The sequence below is a fragment of the Microchirus variegatus genome (genome assembly GCF_963457635.1).
Source record: "Microchirus variegatus genome assembly, chromosome: 9".
In the NCBI taxonomy this organism is placed as follows: Eukaryota; Metazoa; Chordata; class Actinopteri; order Pleuronectiformes; family Soleidae; genus Microchirus; species Microchirus variegatus.
This window is the reverse complement of record NC_139810.1, coordinates 15213669-15233450: the sequence shown is the minus strand read 5'-3', so window position 1 is coordinate 15233450 and position 19782 is coordinate 15213669. Positions and strand designations below refer to the sequence as shown.

Below are 19782 nucleotides of genomic sequence, written 5' to 3'. Positions count from 1 at the left end.
TTTCTAGTTAGAGCTGCATATCATTTACATGTAAGCAATAATTATGCCATTTCGCTGCCATCTCTTTAAACAGCAGGTGAACGCCTTGTATACATAAAGTTCACAGAAACACGATGGCTTGAGGCAGTTCTTGAACAATAAATAGGGGTATGACAGCCCCAACCAGCATCAGGACACAGGACAAGACAGGCTCTTCTGAAACCATGCTGCACATCAGACTCAGCACCGCTCTGCGTGAGTACACAGCTAGAAAAGCTACTTGTGACACTTTTTAAAGCTCTTACTGGTCTTGGTCCTTCTCTCTCTGATTTGCTTTGAAATAATGAGCCCTGGAGAACCATCAGGTCTTCTTGATGCCTTTTTCATGATTCCAAAATTTAGAACAAAGATCCACAGTGAGGTGTCACTCTTTTATAACAGCCCGCGAGTGTTGAATCTTTTAAAAGCTCACTCGAAAACTGCATAGATGCCTGTAGATGATCATTTTAATTTAAATGCTAGGGCAGGAAAAATAGTGTCTTTACCTTCTTCATTTTCATTTTCCTGTGCTTTGTGAATGTGTGTATGATGATGAACACAGAGGTCCATGTAATACAAATGTTGAAAGCAATTTATATTTTAAAACTCTCATTGACCCTGGACCTTGACCTTGTTAAAATGGTGGTGTTTTAATAATTCTTGTTTCTTTTCCAGTGCTGGCAACATCATGTGTGCTCTGGACAGCAGTAATGAGTGGAAAACTACGTCAGTTACACTCCTGCCATCAAAAATTGTAGATGCAAATGTGTTGTGATGGTTTTGTCTAACGGGATTCCTGTTACTTTGACAGATCATGTCGTCGCATGTGAGAATAATTCAGCAATTTTGTCTTGTGGTAAGATAGTGGTGCCGTTGTGTTGGGTTCATTTAATCAAAAGCAGTTATATTTTATCTGACCTTTATTAAATGACTATGTTTTTTTCTTTATTTTGTTCCTGTTTTTCCTTTTTGTCAGGTAACGGACAAGTAATAATGCTGACTTACATTTCCTATGGACGTTTTGAAAAGAAAGTCTGCCCTTCAAGTGACACTAGAGCTGTTTCAAACATCAACTGCGACAGCGGAGAAGCACCTTGCATTGCTATTGGAAGGTAACCAGTCTGTCATGTTTCTAAATCTAAGCAGTTAATCTGTCAATCAGTTTCAGTCAACACTAAATTTGTAAGGATTCTCTCACAGCTTTCTTCAGACATGGTCTTGAACTGCATGTCTGCACTACACTGAAATCTATTAAGTTCATCGTTGTACTCAATTGTTTGTAGTGACGTTGAACAATTGTAAAGCTTTATTGGAAACAGCTCAGATCTGAGGATAACTGAGACGATGCCAAACATGAACAAGGAGATGTTAACAGTTGGGCATCCTCTGTCATTCTGCCTGTGAATCCCAGAGTTATGGTCTAAGGATTTGGAGAAAAGGGGGAGAGGGCAGAGACGTCAGGTCAAGATGTCTGGTGCCTTCCTTTGCTGATACATAGAGTCAACGTTGGGGAGGACTGCATAGTTGAGATATTGGTCCTTTGTCCCAGTTAGGTTAGGTTCAACAAAGATATAATGAGGAAGACAGACTATGGGTGCCAGGGCTACACAGAGTTGCAGCTGCCCTTTTGTTTGTTAGGCTTGTGCTTTTAGGAATGTGAGATGCTAATTTAAAGAAGGCTGAATAATACGTTTTTCTCTTACATTTACACTCTTGTTACTCTGCATTTACAGATGTAATGGGAAAAACAGCTGTATTGTCGGCGCAACAAACACGGTGTTTGGAGATCCCTGTCGTGGCACCTACAAGTACCTGGAGATGTATTATATGTGTGTTCGTAAGTACCTGTGTCTGATATGTAATTCAACAGAAAAAAAGAACTGTGTGGAAAGAGAAGAGAGAATAATTTTGTTTTTTCTCTTGCAGGTCCTGTGTGATTTTCATGTCGACATGGTCGTGTTGTCACAATAAACATACAGTGAACACAATATGACTTTGTGATTTTGTCCATTGGTGACTGATTATATCAGAATATATAAGATATATAACATACATTATAAACTCATGATGGTCATTCATGGGCAGTTTGGCCTGTCAGTCTGTCAGATGCATGACTCTTACCACTGACATCTCCATTCAGGGTTATTATAACCCCTAACCGAAACCCACAGGCACTAAATAACATATACAACAAATATTATGGGCTTGAATGAGCTAAAAAATACTTGGTTTTTAATAAATGATGCAGTTAAATGCTGTTTGGATTGTTTGTGACCAGGTGCAGAATATTGATATATAATTTGTTGATTAAATGACATAAACACTTCATCTCAGAAAGAAAAAAGATTCTCATGAGTCCATCGCAGAGCCACTCTTTTATAACGGCTGTGTTGAAACTTACAAACTCACTCAAGACCTGTGTAACTGTAAACTGTAGAGACAGAAAGAAAATGCCACTGAATTATTGAAAAAACAAACTGTTTGTAGAAACTGGGTATATGCATTCTTCCTTTTCATTGCTGTGCTTTGTGACTCTGTACATGGACACGTACATACAGACATCTTTAATTAGAATATTTAGAAGTGGTCATTTAATACACACACATTAATAAGTGATAGTGGATTTGACCTCATCCTTATTACATACACAGGAGCAGTGGGCAGCACTTAAGAAGGTTTAAAGATAGCATTTGAATCAAGTAAAGGACATATTGTCCAAAACCAAATAAATTGTTTTATGTTTGCCTTTTTAAAAACTTTAAGTTTATACTTCAAACTTACACTTTAATAAGTAGCTATGAAGTGATATCGTGACCGCGCTCTTTCACTTCCTTCTCGTCTGATATCTGTGCACTCATTCACAGCACTCGTGCACGTTTGTGTGTGTTTGTGGAAGAGTGCTTGCAGCACCTATTTTCAGACTTTACTCGGCAACAACAAATACTATTTTCTGATTGGCTGATAGGTTGCTTATTCAAGACAGCTGTATGACTGGATGACACAGAGCAGTCTGTCCTCACATCATCCATTCATAGATTACTCATTTATGTGCAGTGACAAAATGTCACATGTGAGTGTGTGAACATATTGAAGTGTGTGTCTCTGTGACAACATCACGTGTGCTCTGGACAGCAGGTTGACATCTGAGGGAACACATGACAACTGAATAACACGTCAGGACATTTGATTTTAGGAGCACAGTAGTTGGACGTATTTGTATGAATTTTCTTTTGTTTGTTTTGCTTTGTCATTCTCAAATAACAGGTAAAAAGGGGTGATATTTGATTGAAGTTTTGCAACATATATGGTTGCTTTATTTCATGATTTTTGCTTCCTTCAATCACCTCCTTTTTGTCAGATCAAGAACAGTCATACATGTTTATGAAACTTACTATGGACGTTGTGACAAGGAGACAGTTGCAGTTACCACAGGCCTAATGATCAAATTAGAAAGGTCGAGAGAATCCAAGTTTCTGCAAGGTACAGTTGCGACCAACTCAAGACACCTTCAGCGTCCAACCCCCTGCAAAACAAATTCCTTTGTTCATGAGGGGGGCCAAGGTAAACAGGAGCAGACCAGCAATACCGGAGAATAGCCAGCTTCGTGCAGCCTGTGACAAAAAGACTCTGGCGGTTGTTTGCCAGCGGCTTGTATTTATTTATGCTATTATCCTGCCCATTTTGTCACTTGAGCAACTGCCCCTCCACACTGAATACTGTAGCTGAGTTTTGGTATTAACAGTGTACACAGTTATCATTTTCCTCTTTGTTTCATTAAATGCAGACACCAGCCTTACTGTCTCTTTGTCTTTTGCTGTATCGTTTCACAGATGTTTTAAAAGCGTGTTTAGCTTTGGAACCTGAAGATGGAGCCACTCTAAAGCAAATGCTGCAACATCCCTGGCTCTCATGGCTCTCTGGACTCACACACACACCTTCACATCATGCAGATAGTAGACACATACACACACACACACACACACACACACACACACACACACACACACACACACACACACACACACACACACACACACACACACACACACACACACACAAACTGTATTTGCCAACATTAAAAATGTGCCTGAAGGACTGAAACAAAAACAAAACTAATATATTTTGGACAATGAGTGCACTAGGCGTCTCAGGGTGAAGAAGACTATTTTGTTATTATTTCAACAAGGTGTTAATGTAATTTGAAAACCTTGTTTCTTGTTGAAATTTAAAAAAATCAAAGTGAATACAAAGTCCATTGCCAGTATCCTTATATAATTGAATAATTAAACCCATACCAGTCATTGCCAACACCAGCAGAAAACCATTGCTTTCTTTCTCTTAAAGCTCACATAGAGTGGTCCTGTTGCACATAATATGTTACCCTGGATTTCCACTGGACGCGGAACGGCAGCGGCGCAGTCGCCGTTGCAAATCGCTCCCATTCTAATCAATGAGAGCATTTCCACCAGAGCGGAGCATCTCAGCAGCGTCCCAGAAGCTGCTCGCCGCGCCGATTTCTGCCCCCCGTTCAAAATAAAACACAATACGCAGGTCATGCATCCTGTCACAACTTCACATCAACATTACGTCGTGGCCGGTGCTACCAGGTAAACAGTCAATTAATCAGAGTGTCTCGGAGAGTCATAATGTACGATGAGAGACTGGTTGTTGAAGTGAAGAAACATACAATCATTTATGACACCAGATCAACAGTTCTTCCACGTGGGAGAATGAAATAAGCTGTGTAGTTGTTGTTTCCTTTATACACACAGTCTATCGCAGGATCTTGCGAACTCGCGGCCGTTCGAGATTATCGCGTGAACTTCCGTGAATACCGCCGGCTCCCAAGGCTTCGCGCCGCTGCCGTAACGCGCCAGGTGGGGATTGCCGCCGGGCAGAGGACGAAGCAGAACCGCGCCACGGCCGTCCAGTGGAAATCCGGGGTTAGTTATGGAGGTCTACTTACATACATTAACTTGTTTCTATGGTCAAAAACCTCCTATGCATATGTAAGAATGTGGCCAAAAGTGGTTACTGCATTCGAATTCAAAATAACGAGGTCTTTTAGGTTTCGTTTTCTGACGTAACTGGCAACCCGTGGCTGCTTGGCAGCTGAGACTCTACTGACTGCAATGATTGGTAGACGGCAGTAGGTGGCGCCACATGCCAAAATATGATTTCAAAACATAAACATGATTTGCAGTCTGCAAAAGATTTTTGTAATGCAAATATTTTGGCTGTACTGTTGTTGTTGGTGAGTTCAGTTTGTTATATGAACATTATTCCTGAGTCTCTGTGACAAATTAGTAGGATTTTATGGCCAATTGCTTTAGATTTATTACATAATGCAACCTTTAAGTTGAATCTAGAATTCTCAGCATGGAAACAGGATATACACGTTTCGTGAAGACATACAACGCACTGACAAACAAAACCAGGAGACAAACGACTTAAGAAGGGAAGAGGAAACCACAATATTACCTCTCTATTACAAAAAAGTATCTAGCATTGCAAAATGTAAGTTTGTCTCCTAAAGTCTGCCTGATGTTTAATGTTATTTGTTGTTTTACAGCTATATGGTATTAAAGTTTGACATTGTGGTGCACGGGCAGACAGTTGTGTCCCACGATAACCGCCTTTCCAGAGTGCTTAATGTGCTTTCTCGCCACAACCTCACAGTGAACGGGGAGAAGTGCATCTTTGCATTTCCTGTCATCGAGTTTGTGGGGTTCCGTCTATCTGCCTCTGGCCTCAGCCCACTTCACTCAAACTTCGATGCCTTCCTGCGCCTGCCTGAGCCCTCCTATCCTGCACAACTATCGTCGTTCCTGGGAATGACTGCCTTTTATCTGCGCTTCCTTCCCCGCTACTCTGAAACCACTGCACCGATGCGTGCCCTCCTCAAGCAGGATGCAGCCTGGTCTTGGACCCCTGCCTGCTCTGCCGCAGTCTCTAGGCTCAAATCACTGCTCACTTCCCCGCCTGTGCTTGCCCACCTCGACCTGCAGAGCCCTACGTTTGTGACCTGTGATGCCTCTAACACCGCAGTTGGTGCTGTTCTGTCTCAACTCCAGCAAGGGGACGAACGCCCAGTGGCGTTTGCTTCAAGGTCACTCACTCCAGCTGAGCAGAAGTACTCTGTGTGTGAGAGGGAAGTGCTGGCCTGCGTTTGGGCATGTGAACGGTGGCATATGTACCTGTACGGACGCCACTTCACACTGCGGACGGACCACCAGGCCCTTACAGCCCTGCTGGCCACGACAAGATCAGGACACAAGCCACTACGCCTATACCGGTGGTCGGAGAGTTTGCTAGCATACAATTTCACGACACAGTTCACCCCTGGTCGGGACAACATTGTGGCAGATCTGCTCTCCAGGGTCAAGCTAGACTCTGCTGGAGACATTTCCCAGAACCCTTCGGAGCCGGAGCTTGTCCTCATGCTGCACACGACCCGCCAAGGAGCCGTTTCCCTGCAGGAGCTCCAAGACGCGTCGGCACAGGATTCTGTCCTCAACCAACTCCGCACTTTCATCCGAGAGGGCTGGCCCAGGAAATTTTCGGAGGAACTAGCGCCCTTTCACCGCATCAAGGACGATCTCTCCTGCTGGAACGACCTCTGCGTGGCAAGGGTTCTGTGCATGGTGGTCCCAAGTGCCTTGAGGGCACGTGTCCTGGCCATGATGCATGAAGGTCACCTGGGCGTTGTGAAAGTCAAACAACGCTGCAGGGGCTTGGTCTGGTGGCCGGGCATCGACAGGGACGTGGAGACAATGGTGAAGGACTGTACAGCTTTCCTCACAAGTGGTAAGACAGGCCTGCCCCCACCTCCGCCACTGCAGCCCCTGCCGTGGCCGCCAGCACTGTGGACCCACATCCAGGTGGACATCTGCGGTGAACTTCGTGGCGTCCCTCTGCACCAACGCTTCCTCCTAGTGGCCTACGACCTTCACTCTAAGTGGCCTGAGGTGCTGCCCACCGGTTCTGTCACTGCCATGGTGGTCATCGACTTCCTGTCGTCTCTGTTCGCCCGCTGGGGTGTGCCCAATACCGTCACGACTGACAATGGTCCGCAGAGCGGACAGTGAGGCTTAAGAGTGGAGCTTGCTTATACTGTGGGGCTCTGGACAATCGGCGTAACTTCTGCCCCATTCGGCCAAAAGACTGAGCCCGTCAGAAACAAATTTCCGTTTGTGTTTTTTTAGTTTTTGAGATATTTAAATGTTTATATCCAGCCCACCATATCGTCCAAATGAGCTGAAAATGGTCTTGTTTGTTTGTGCTTCGTTTGTGCTGGTTTGTGCTGCAAAAATTTTCGTTTGTGCTGCTTTAGTTTTTGAGATATTAAACATTATTGCAAAATGGGGCGCACGCGCGTGCCCGCGACATACTGAGCAAGCCCCTTCACCACTCGGTAGGTGAGGAAGAGGAGGATGAAGCAGAACCAGCCAGATTTGTCCAAATGAGATGAAAATGGTCTCATTTGTTTGTGCTTCGTTTGTGCTGGTTTGTGCTGCAAAAAGTTTTGTTTGTGCTGCTTTAGTTTATGAAATATGAATATATCTATATTGTCATGCCACATGAATATGTCACGATCTAAATTCTCACATTTCCATAGTTTCTCTGTTGTCTTTTTCTGCTGCTCTGTGTCTTTTCTCTCACCCAGCAGGGGGCGTGGTTGACCCACTTCCTAGATGACATCAGAGATCGTCTCCACCTGCGCAGCTCCTCCCCAGCTGTTCCTGATCAGCCATCACTCAGGCTTATAAGGCGGGGCTTCGCCTCTCTGGCTTCGCCTCTCTGGTGTCAGTTCCTCGTTTCACTCAGCCTGGTACAGTCGCTACTCACCTCGCCATCTGAAACTTTGACTCTACTCGATACTTACCATGAATTCCATCTCAAGTCACCACATAGTTAGGCTTTATAACTTTCAGGAAGCCTCAACAGTCTGTAATGGCTAGGCCCAACAACAGCCTCTCAACACTTCCTATAGCTTCCAATTAGAGTCTGGATTCTAGCAGAAGGTATTTTGGACCACTCTTCTTTACAAAACATCTCCAGTTCAATCAGGTTTGATGGTTTCCGAGCATGGACAGCCCGCTTTAAATCACACCACTAATTTTCAATAATATTCAGGTTTGGGGACTGAGGTGGCCATTCCAGAACGTATTTGTTCCTCTGCATGAATGCCTTCGTAGATTTTGAGCAGTGTTTAGGTCATTGTCTTGTTGAAAGATCTTTAGGTTAAGAAATTAACCCCGGTTCTTTGAAACATGAGTGAGGTATCTCACTATGGGACACGCCCCTACGCACTTGTCCCCAGAAGCTCTTTTTCATTACGCCAGTCCTGACTGGCCGGAGGATGTGACGTCTGCCTCCGGAGGAGGGACTTCCTCCTGCTTATAATAGCCCGACGTCACGTCATATCTTCAGTTTCAATAAGCATACCTCTTCCTCGCTCCAGGCAAGGAGGGTTGTCTGGTGAGATACCTCACTCATGTTTCAAAGAACCGGGGTTAATTTCTTAACCTAAAGTTCTTTTTCAACATTCGTTCGGTATCTCACTATGGGATATAGAGACTCCCGTATTGCCAGACAAGCTTATCTCGAAGACCCGTTACCAGTCTATGACCAGTTATATAGACGCACTTAGAACAGCAGACACGCCCAAGACCGTCTGAGACAGTGCATGCGTCGTGACGTCTAATCTGTAAAACCTGGTGAAGGTGTGCGGTGTTGCCCAGTTGGCAGCCGCACAGATCTCTTCAACAGACACACCACGAAACAGCGCCCAGGACGTGGCCATACCACGCGTGGAATGAGCACGTACACCCACAGGAGGACGCTGCCCCTTGCTGTTATATGCCATAGTAATAGCACCCACAATCCAGTGCGACAGACGCTGCTTCGTCAAGGGTTTTCCCAAATGTGACGTAGCCCAAGACACAAACAGCTGTTCCGATTTCCTGAACTCAGCTGTCCTGTCTATGTACGTGCGTAATGCCCGCACCGGGCAGAGCGCATGCAGCCGTTCATGCTCCTGCGTCGAAAAGGGCGGAGGATAGAAGGCTGACAGTTCAATAGGGCGGTACACCGCGTTGAATACCTTGGGTACAAACGCTGGGTTAGGTTTAAGTAAAACCTTCAAATCCCCATTTAAGAACTGCGTGCATGCCGGGTTCACCGACAGCGCATGGATGTCACTGACTCGCTTAGCAGATGCCAGTGCCAGCAATAAAGCCGTTTTAAAGGAGAGCATCTTGAGCTCTACCTTTTGCAGCGGCTCGAGAGGTGGTAGAGACAAAGCATCAAGCACCATCGGCAAATCCCACGGAGCCGCCAGGCTCCTTGACACAGGACGAAGGCGCCGCGCTCACTTCATGAATTGGCAAACGAGAGGATGTTGACCTGCCGTTTTGTCCCCAAAGCCCACGTGACAAGCCGAAATAGCGGCTAAATACACCTTAACGGTGGAGAAAGCCAGCCCTTTATCCACCAGACTCTGCAAAAATGTCAAAATAACAGGAATAGGGCTCTGGAAAGCAATGACACCTGTTTTTACGCACCATTCCTCAAACGCACGCCATTTGCCATCATAAGCACAACGTGTAGAGGATGCCCTGGCGCACTGAATGGTTTCAATGACATTTCGTGGCAGCCCGACAGTGGTCAGATTCAGCCTTTCACGGGCCAGGCCCACAGAGCCATGCGCTCTGGATGAGGATGAAAAATCTCTCCGCGCGCCTGCGACAGGAGGTCCCTGCGGAGAGGCAGCGGCCACGGTCGGTCGCATAGCAACAGATGTACCTCCGCTAGCCAGTGTTTCGCTGGCTAGCGGGGAGCTATCAGAATTAGAGAGAGACCCCTCTCTCTCACCCTGGCGAGAGTAGGAATGATCAGCTCTAATGGGGGAAACGCATACAGGAGGACATGCGGCCATGTGTGCGCCAAAGCATCCAGCCCCATCGGTGCGTCCTGGTCGGTCAGGGAATAAAACAGAGGACACTGTGTGTTCTCCTCTGACGCAAAGAGGTCCACCTCCGCCCGACCGAATCTTTCCCAAATTTGAGCCACCACCGCGCTGTGGAGTTTCCACTCCTTGTAGCGGGGACTGCCTCTGGACAGCAAATCCGCACCCCGGTTCAGGATGCCGGGCACGTGCGTGGCTTTCAGCGATAACAGGCGAGAGCTGCTCCATACGATCAGTCTGTGTGCAGATGACGTGAGCGTAATCCCCCCTGTTTGTTGATATACGCCACCACTGTGGTGTTGTCTGTCCTGACGAGAACATGTCGCCCTCTCAGGTAGGGCAGGAAATGTTTCAGCCCCAGTATGACGGCCTGGAGCTCCAGACAATTTATGTGCACCGCACGCATCTGAGAGCTCCAAACTCCATTCACTGTCCTGCCTTCATGCGTGGCACCCCAGCCCGTCAAGGAGGCATCCGTTGTAATCACTTTCCTCGCCAGGACCGTTCCCATGGCAACGCCTGATTTCAGAAACGACATGCGTTTCCAAGGGCGCAGCGCCATGACACATGCCACAGAGACCAAAACCTGGCGGTGGCCGTGGTGCGTCGGGTTCAGTTTGAGTGACGCAACCCATCTCTGAAACGGCTTCATCTGCAAGCGGCCGAATGGGACTACGACCAAAGCCGATGCCATCAGCCCGAGAACCGGAGACACAGTCTGAACTTTAGCAGTGTCCCTCAGCGAAAAAAGTGCCAGACAAGCCTGAAAGGCTTTCACCCTTTCCGCCGACAAACATGCCTTGAACGTGACTGAATTCAGAGAAAGACCTATAAAAGAGATGTTCTGAGTTGGTGTCAAAACACTCTTTTCCCAGTTTATTCTAAACCCCAGGGACATCAGATGCGACGTGAGCAGTCTGGTGTGTGCCTGAAGTTGCTGGGGCGACTCCGCCGCTAGAAGCCAGTCGTCTATGTATGTTGCCAGCCGCATTCCTTTCTCCCTTAGAGGTGCTATTGCAGCCTCGGTGCATTTTACAAACACCCGCGGACTCAGAGAGAGCCCGAACGGGAGCACCAGGTATTCGTAACAGATGCCTTGAAAGGCAAATCTGAGATACTTCCTGTGCGGTGGGTAAATAGGGATGTGAAAATACGCGTCCTTCAGATCGATGGATATGAACCAATCGCTCGGACGCACGAAACGTATCAGAGCTGCGTGTGTTAACATCTTGAATGTGTACTGTCTCATGTACTGGTTCAGTGTTCGCAGATCCAATATCGGTCGTAAACCCCCTCCATTTTGGGGACTAGGAAATATCTCGAGTAGAAACCGCTCTGGCTCTGTTCTGGCGGTACAACTCGAATAGCTCCTTTGTTTTGTAAAGAAATTATTTCTCTTTGCAAGACGAGAGCTTTCTCCCCCTGAGCCTGTGACTGCACTTCCCCTGTGAAACGGGGTGGGGTGGATGCAAACTGGAGCCTGTAGCCCCCGGTTACAGTTTTTATTACCCAGTCTGATGCCCCGCACGCACGCCACTGTTGGGCTTGGTTTGTAAGCGGGCCCAAACGTGGCCTGCCTGCAGCACTGGGCTGAGAGGGAGCGGTGGGCTGTGTGGCCACCGCGCACATTACACCCATCCCAGCAGGCTGCTGTCCCACTCGTGGAGCGATGGCTCCCTCTAGCGGGCTCATGTGCACAGGCCTGTTCTGTTCGTTTGTCAATGTTCTTTTTTTCATGTTTGTTTTCATGTTTTTTACTAACATTCGTGGCTGCGCCCTTGGTACATGGCCTGGATGCGTGCCTACAAACATTTTTATTGAACATTTTGGTATGGGAAAAAAACACTGGTGTGTGCTTGTGCACTGGTGTGTGCGTGATCGACGCTGCTGTGGTCCCACTGAACTCTGTGCAGGTCCGACCTTTTCCCTCTTCGCCTGGACGTGAACGGCGAGCGCCGACATGGCCTCTGCACGCCTCTTGTAGGGCCTGGAACATGCCCACGCACCTTTGAGCTCTGGTCGCTTGCCCCAACCTCGGCCGGCCGGCTGGGGTTGTGGTTGAGGCTTAGGGGTGCGAAAAGCTGGGCGAGTCACGGCACGGGAGAATGCGTGCTGGGGTGCAGGAGGAGGGGGCGGTTGCACTTTCCTGGGGAGACACACCTGAAGCGCTTCACCTTCCCTTTTCTTCTCCTCGCAGCGTTTCTGCATCGTGGCCACCGCTTGGCCGAATAAGCCTTTCGGGTCCACAGGAACGTCGAGGAGGTGTGTTTTCTCCTTTGGGGAGAGGCTAGACAGGTTCAGCCACCTGGCTCTCTCCTGGGCGACCATAAGAGCCATAGCTCTCCCGGAGGCTTGGACAGCACATCTGTGTAGGCGGAGGCAGAGGTCCGTGACCAAGCACAGCTCGTCCCATACAGTCGGGGTGGGTGAGGTTGACATGTCATCCTGTAGCTCGGCTTGGTACGCCAGCAGCAGCGATGACGCGTTCAGCGCCCTCACGGACGTGGCTACAGCTTTGTACCCCTTTTCAGTGAGCGAAGACTGAAAACAATCAGCTTTGGAGGGGAGGGCTGGGCCCACTGGAGTCAAGGTGGACTTCCGTGTGGGGTGGAGGTGAGACGCCAGCAGGGGCTCGACTGGTGGCAGGTGGGAGAAACCATCTTCTTCCATGCCTACCCAGTCTAACGCCGAGCCACCCTTTATGGGGTTTTTGGTGGAAAGGGGGTTTTTCCACGACCGCGTCACCTCCTCCAGGCACTTGGGGAATGCCGGCAGCAGCTGTTTAGAGGCTGATTTAGCTTTAGGTAGCCGCTTTCCCTCATAACGAGACGTGGTGGTCTCCATGGGGACTTCTGGCCACGTAATGCCCAGCTTTGCAGCTGCCCTCCTACAGACTACGTGCAGGTCCGCACCGTCAGTCGGGTTTGGGGAGCCGCTGCGTGTGCTTTCGCCGAGCGTCGGCTTTGCAGCCGGTGAAAGGAGAAAGAGACCGGTCCCCTGCTCGTCGTCATCAGATCCGAGACTCACGGACTCGTCTCCTATCTCAGAGTCACAATCGTTGCTGTCATCTTGTCCCATAAAAATGTCGGGAACGTGATCATCAGCATCGGAGAGGGGGTCGGCAGCGTCGAGTTGGTCATCCCAGCTGGCTCCCGCCGGGATGGTGTTTCCCTGGGTGCTCTCCGTTAACTCCTGTGGCGGGGGAATGGATACCCCCACCATAGGATCCGTGGTCGACAGACTAGCTTGGCGCGCTAGTCGGCGCCGGCGGGTCTTAGTTGAAAGACGGGCGCAGTGCTCACAGGCAACCGGAGATGCTAGGGCGTCTCGGGCGTGTTGCAGCCCGAGGCACGCAGAGCAAGTGGCATGGGTGTCCGCTCCGGCTATCTTGCAACCACACGCGCACGTCTTAGGTGGATTCGTTGCCTTCTCCATGGTGAGGAGAAGAGAACAATTAAGCTCCGTATTAAAAATGCGAAGCTGCAGCAGCTACTGTTTGGTGACAGCCCAGCTACACTCAGTCAGCGATGTAGTGTAAGGTAGCGTTCGGCGAACGAGTTGTTAGCTCACTCTGTGAACTGCAATGCTATCCCGTAGCTACAACTGCCTTCTGAGAGATGCTTCTGAGAGCGAGAAGAGGTATTAAACTGAAGATATGACGTGACGTCGGGCTATTATAAGCAGGAGGAAGTCCCTCCTCCGGAGGCAGACGTCACGTCCTCCGGCCAGTCAGGACTGGCGTAATGAAAAAGAGCTTCTGGGGACAAGCGCGTAGGGGCGTGTCCCATAGTGAGATACCGAACGAATGTTGAAAAAGAACCAGCCCCAGCACAACTTCAACTTTGTCACTGATTCCTGGACATAGTTCTCCAGAATCTGCTGATATTGAGCGGAATCAATTCGACCCTCAACTTTAACAAGATTCCCAGTCGCTGCACTGGACACAGCCCCACAGCATGATGGGACCGCCACCACATTTTACTGTAGGTAGCAAGTGTTTTTCTTGGAATGCTCTGTTCTTTTTCCGCCATGCATAACGCCCCTTGTTTTGCCCAAATAACTCTATTTCAGTTTCATCAGTCCACAGCACCTTATTCCAAAATGAAGCTGGCTTGTCCAAATGTGCTTTAGAATATCTCAAGCGACTCTGTTTGTGGTTGGGGCAGAGAAAAGCCTTTTTCTGCATTACTCTTCCATACAGCATCTCCTTGTGTAAAGTGCACTGAATAGTTGTACGATGCACAGTGACACCATCTGCAGCAAGATGATGTTGTAGGTCTTTGGAGCTGGTCTGTGGGTTGACTGTGACTGTTCTCACCATCCTTCTCCTCTGCTTATCTGATATTTTTCTTAGTTTTGCCACTTCTCTGCCTCTGCGATGGACTCATGAGAATGTTTTTTCTTTCTGAGATGAAGTGTTTTTGTCATTTAATCAATAAATGTATGAATATTCTGCACCTGGTCATCAACAATCCAAACAGCATTTAACTGCTACATTTCTTAAAAATCAAGGATTTTTTTAGCTCATTCACTCCCATAATATTTGTTGTATAGGTTGTTTAGTGCCTGTGGGCGAGGGTTAGGGTTTATAACAATAACCCTGAATGGAGATGTCAGTGGTAAGAGTCATGCATCTGACAGACTGACAGGCCAAACTGCCCATGAATGACCATCATGAGTTTCTAATGTATGTTATATATCTTATATACAGTATGTATTCTCATATAATCAGTCACCAATGGACAAAATCACAAACAGACATATTATGTTCACTGTATGTTTATTGTGACAAGACGATCACGTTGGCACAATAATCACTGAGGATCTGCAAAAGAAAAAACAAATTATTCTGTCTTCTCTTTCCACACAGTTCTTTTTTTCTGTTGAATTACATATCAGACACAGGTACTTACGAACACAAAAATAATTTATCTCCAGGTACTTGTAGGTGCCAACACAGGGATCTCCAAACACAGAGTTTGTTGCTTCGACAGTACAGCTGTTTTTCCCATTACATCTGTAAATGCAGAGTAACAAGAGTGTAAATGTAAGAGAAAAACGTATTATTCAGCCTTCTTTAAATTAGCAACTCACATTCCTAAAAGCACAAGCCTAACAAACTCAGGAAAAGGGCAGCTGTAACTCTGTGTAGCCCTGGCACCCATAATTTGTCTTCCTCATTATATCTTTGTTGAACCTAACCTAACTGGGACAAAGGACCAATATCTGTGCTGTGAGAGAATCCTTACAAATTCGGCTAAAACTGATTGACAGATTAACTGCTTAGATTTAGGTGGTCAAACATGACACACTGAAACTGCATTGGTCAGCAGAGGCATACAACCACATGGTGGTGTACATTTTTGGACATAATGTGGGGCTTGGAATTCATTTATTTTCATTAAATTATATCGGTTACCTTTCAGAAACAATGTCATTCGATGTCATGTTGTAGCAGATGTTTGAAATTTGAGGTTCAGGTCGATTGGAAGAGCAGATTGCCTTCTCAAGACGTCCATAGATACCTAAATGCACAGATATTAATCGTCCTTCATCTGACAAAAAGGAAAAACAGGAACAAAATAAGGTCAGATATGTTGAAAATATAACTGCTTTTGATTAAATGAACCTAACAAGGACACCGCTATCTTACCACAGTTCACATGTACTGAAGAACCCTCACATGCATGGACACGCTCTGTCAAAGTAACAGAAATCCTGTTAGACAACAACATCACTACACATTTGCATCTACAGCTTTTGATGGCAGGAGTGTGACTGACCTGGGAAACAGTTGTATTGGATCTGCAGATGTTTGTGCATTGCATTGCAGGGATCAGAGTTACGAACATAATCTGTGCTTATCTCGCACTCCTTCTTGTGATTACACCTTTTAGAATGACAACAAGCAAAATCACATGAAATAGAGAAATTGTATATACGTATATATATATGTGTATATATATATGTATATACTTATATATAGGTTGCAAAAAAATTAAATGAAACGTCACGCTTTTATTAAATGACTGATAATGTGACTAATAATGACTAAATAAAGTGGTGCTTTTTTGTGTGTGTGAGTGAATGATTATTTGTCTCTATATGTATACTCTGTGATGGACTGGCGACCTGTCCAGGGTGTGACCCTGCCTTTCACCCTATGTCAGCTGGGATTGGCTCCAGTAGCCCCATGATCCTCATGTGGAGGATAAAATGATAGACGGCGGGTGAATGGATGGTTTTGTGTCGCTGGTTGCAGGGATGAGAAACACATGAGTGATTTGGTTGATATAAACATAATGTATACCTCGTATCGATGGCGACTATTGAGCCCTCATGAGGGCATTCTGTGTTGGCAAACTGTTGTAGAGGTTTTCCCTCACTGCAGGTCTCATCTGCACGTCCGTACAGTGCTGTGTGCACTCCGATCGACCCAGAGTCTGTTATCACACAAGAGGAGAAAATAAGGACCAGGACCTCATAAAGAAGTGTTTTCATCAAGAAATCAATTGAAGTTCATTGCAATCAGAAGAACTCGAGAAATTATAATTATGTTACATTAGTTATGTGTTGCCTCCTCTGAAAATGGGCTCTGTCAAGAAATAATATCAGCTCAGTAATAATTTAGGAGTATGGTAAGTTCTGTTCGAACCACTTTGGTGACACAGCAAGAACATAATAGTTAGTAGGTGTTTTCCAGCAGCTGGTATTCTAAATGTTGCATTACTGCCTCCTTCTACTCTTTGCACAGCATGTGTCCAACTTTAGATGATGACGGCTGACTGTTATGGATTTTAATCACTCCACTGTCTGTGTTTCTGTCAGAGCTGAAACAGGAAATGGGAGGAATCTGGAGACTTCAGAAGAATCATTGGCTAAAATAGGAAATTAGTAGTTCTATTTTAAATCACTGACAGCCTAATTAATGTAGACACAATGATTGTGAAAGTTCAGTCATACCACAGCTGAGGCGCTGGACACCGCTGCCCTCACAGATGGTAACCATCTTCATGGACACTATTTAAATAAGATATGAAAGAACAAAATGAAGTGTATCCAAGGTACAAACTGCATCTGGAGTTGCAGGAAATGAAAACACCCTCAGATGTTTACCTGCTGTCCAGAGCACACATGATGTTGCCAGCACTGGAAAAGAAATAAGAATCATTGAAAGGTCCAGGGTCAATGAGAGTTTTTAAATATAAATTGCTTCCAACATCTGTATTACATGGACCTCTGTGTTCATCATCATACACATTCACAAAGCTCAGAAATGAAAATGAAGAAGGTATACACACTATTTTTCCTGCCCTAGCATTTTATTTAAAATGATTGTCGACAGTTTACAGTTAGGCAGTTCTAGAGTGAACTTTTAAAAGTTTCAACACTCTGTTCGACACTCGTGGGCTGTTATAAAAGAGTGACACCTCACTGTGGATCTTTGTTCTAAATTTTGGAATCATGAAAAAGGCATCAAGAAGACCTGATGGTTCTCCAGGGCTCATTATTTCAAAGCAAATCAGAGAGAGAAGGACCAAGACCAGTAAGAGCTTTAAAAAGTGTCACAAGTAGCTTTTCTAGCTGTGTACTCACGCAGAGCGGTGCTGAGTCTGATGTGCAGCATGGTTTCAGAAGAGCCTGTCTTGTCCTGGGTCCTGATGCTGGTTGGGGCTGTCATACCCCTATTTATTGTTCAGGAACTGCCTCAAGCCATCGTGTTTCTGTGAACTTTGTGTGTCCAAGGCGTTCACCTGACCATTTAACGAGATGGCAGCTAAATGGGATATTTGTATTGCTTACATGTAAATGATATGCAGCTCTAACTAGAAAATGCAGTTTAGTAAGAAGTTGGTGGACTTGCTGCTGGTCTCTGTACAAGCCTGTTTGCAATTGACTTAATTTGAACATGATCCATTTTAGTTATGATCCAGTTGCATTTTCTTACTGTTTCTACAGTTTACAGTTAGGTAGGTCTCACTTAGGTTAGGAGTGAGTTTTTAAAAGTATCAACACTGCACTCAGGTCTTCAGGAAGTCTGATCCACAGTCGTGGGCCATTGTAAAAGAGTGACACATCACTGTGGATCTTTGTTCTAAATTGTGTAATACTAAATACTGCCAAGTACTTAATAATAATTTATTTGCAAATGTTAAAACAGCCTCAGGAGTTGAACAGTGTCTCACATTTTAGATGAACAACACGACATCTCTTTGAGATCCAACAGGTGCTTCTGAGTTCTAAGTATCTATCGTCTTTATTTTTTTGCCCCTCAACTTCCTGGTAGATCTGTACCAATTTTTGACAGCCATGATTCACTGAAACCAGTGAAGCTAAATGCAACACAATCACACAGACAGTTTCTAATGATTCTGTGGGTTTAACAGATCACAAGGATGGAGGAAGAAAAGTATTTCACAACTGTAGATCAGTTAAAACTACTTAACAATCCAAAAAGGAAAATGTCTGTCAATATTTAACAGAGGAGTCTGTCCGCGATGGTCCTTCACTCGTTTGTGTGGGAGTGTAGCAGAGCCAGAAGAAGACGAGCGGCCAGTGACGTCACTCTCCTGCGCCGCTCCGTATTTCCCACCTTATCCCACCATACCTGAAGTCTGCCACAATCATCCCAGTGCCAAAAAAGCCTGTCATCAGCGATCTTAATGACTACCACCCAGTCGCTCTCACACCAGTCATCATGAAGTGTTTTGAGAGACTGGTCCAGCAGCACATCAAAGCAGCCTCCCGCCCACCTTCAACCCACACCAGTTTGCCTACAGAGCAACTAGGTCAACTCAGGATGCCACCGCCACTGCTCTCCACACTGCACCTTGAACACTTGGGGAGCTATGTGCGGATGCTCTTCATTGTCTTCAGCTCTCCCTTCAATACCATCATCCCCAGCAGACTGGTCACCAAACTCCCAGACCTATAGGCCTCTCCCAACCCATCTTCCTCTGAATCAAAGACTTTCTATCTAACCACCCAGAGACCGTCAGACTGGGCCCTCATCGCTCCACCCCATCACACTCAGCACTGGCTCCCCACAGGGCTGTGTGATAAGCCCCCTACTCTACACCCTCTACACCCACGACTGTGCCCCCACTCCCTCCATCAACACCATTGTCAAGTTTGCAGATGGCACTACTAGTTGGACTTATCTCAAGAGGAGATGAGGCAGCCTACAGGGAGGAAGTCCAAAGACTGGCAGCGTGGTGTTCAGATAACAACCTCATCCTGAACACCACAAAAACAATAGAACTCATCATAGATTTTAAAAAAAAAAAAAAAAAAAAAAAACAGCACAGCCCCCATCCCCTGCTGATTAATGGGGTCTGTGTGGAAAGAGATTCAGACATCTCAGAGGATTTCTCCTGGACTACAAATACCACCACAGTATTCAAGAAGGCCCCGCAGCGACTTTACTTTCTGAGGATCCTCAGGAAAAACAACCTGGAGGAGAAGCTGCTGCTGTACTTCTACTGCTGCTCCATCGAGAATGTGCTGGCATACTGTATAACCACATGGTATGCTCACTGCACTACAGCAGGGGGGACAGCCCATCAGAGGGTCATTAACACTGCCCAAAAAAATCACTGGCTGCCTTAATGATATCTGTAGCTCTCGCTGCGCTGCCGAGCAGCCAACATCCTGAAGGACCATTCCCACCCCGGATACAATCTGTTCCACCTACTGCCCTCTGGCAGACAGTACAGGTCCCTCAAAACTCGCACAAACAGATTCAGTAACAGCTTCTAACCCTCAGCCATACGTGAACTTAATAAATCAGGATC

At 46.3% G+C, this 19782-nt stretch overlaps 2 protein-coding genes across 2 annotated transcripts; one reads left to right on the top strand and one right to left on the bottom strand.

Moving 5' to 3' along the window:
* Window positions 1-149: 149 nt before the first annotated feature.
* Window positions 150-2001, top strand: LOC310932139 (L-rhamnose-binding lectin ELEL-1-like; the record flags this gene model as incomplete). Its single annotated transcript, XM_083895432.1, has 6 exons — window positions 150-234; window positions 694-744; window positions 830-874; window positions 995-1130; window positions 1752-1855; window positions 1945-2001. 6 exons carry the CDS (start codon window positions 150-152, stop codon window positions 1953-1955), a joined length of 432 nt encoding a protein of 143 aa, XP_083751558.1. The 3' UTR covers window positions 1956-2001.
* Window positions 2002-14802: 12801 nt separating this feature from the next.
* Window positions 14803-17669, bottom strand: LOC310932138 (L-rhamnose-binding lectin SML-like; the record flags this gene model as incomplete). The annotated part of the gene is made up of 9 exons (XM_083895431.1): window positions 14803-14813; window positions 14902-15005; window positions 15408-15543; window positions 15642-15686; window positions 15772-15878; window positions 16299-16431; window positions 16952-17008; window positions 17105-17137; window positions 17585-17669. The coding sequence occupies 9 exons, from the start codon at window positions 17667-17669 to the stop codon at window positions 14803-14805; spliced, it is 711 nt and encodes a 236-aa protein (XP_083751557.1).
* Between the last annotated feature and the right edge of the window lie 2113 nt (window positions 17670-19782).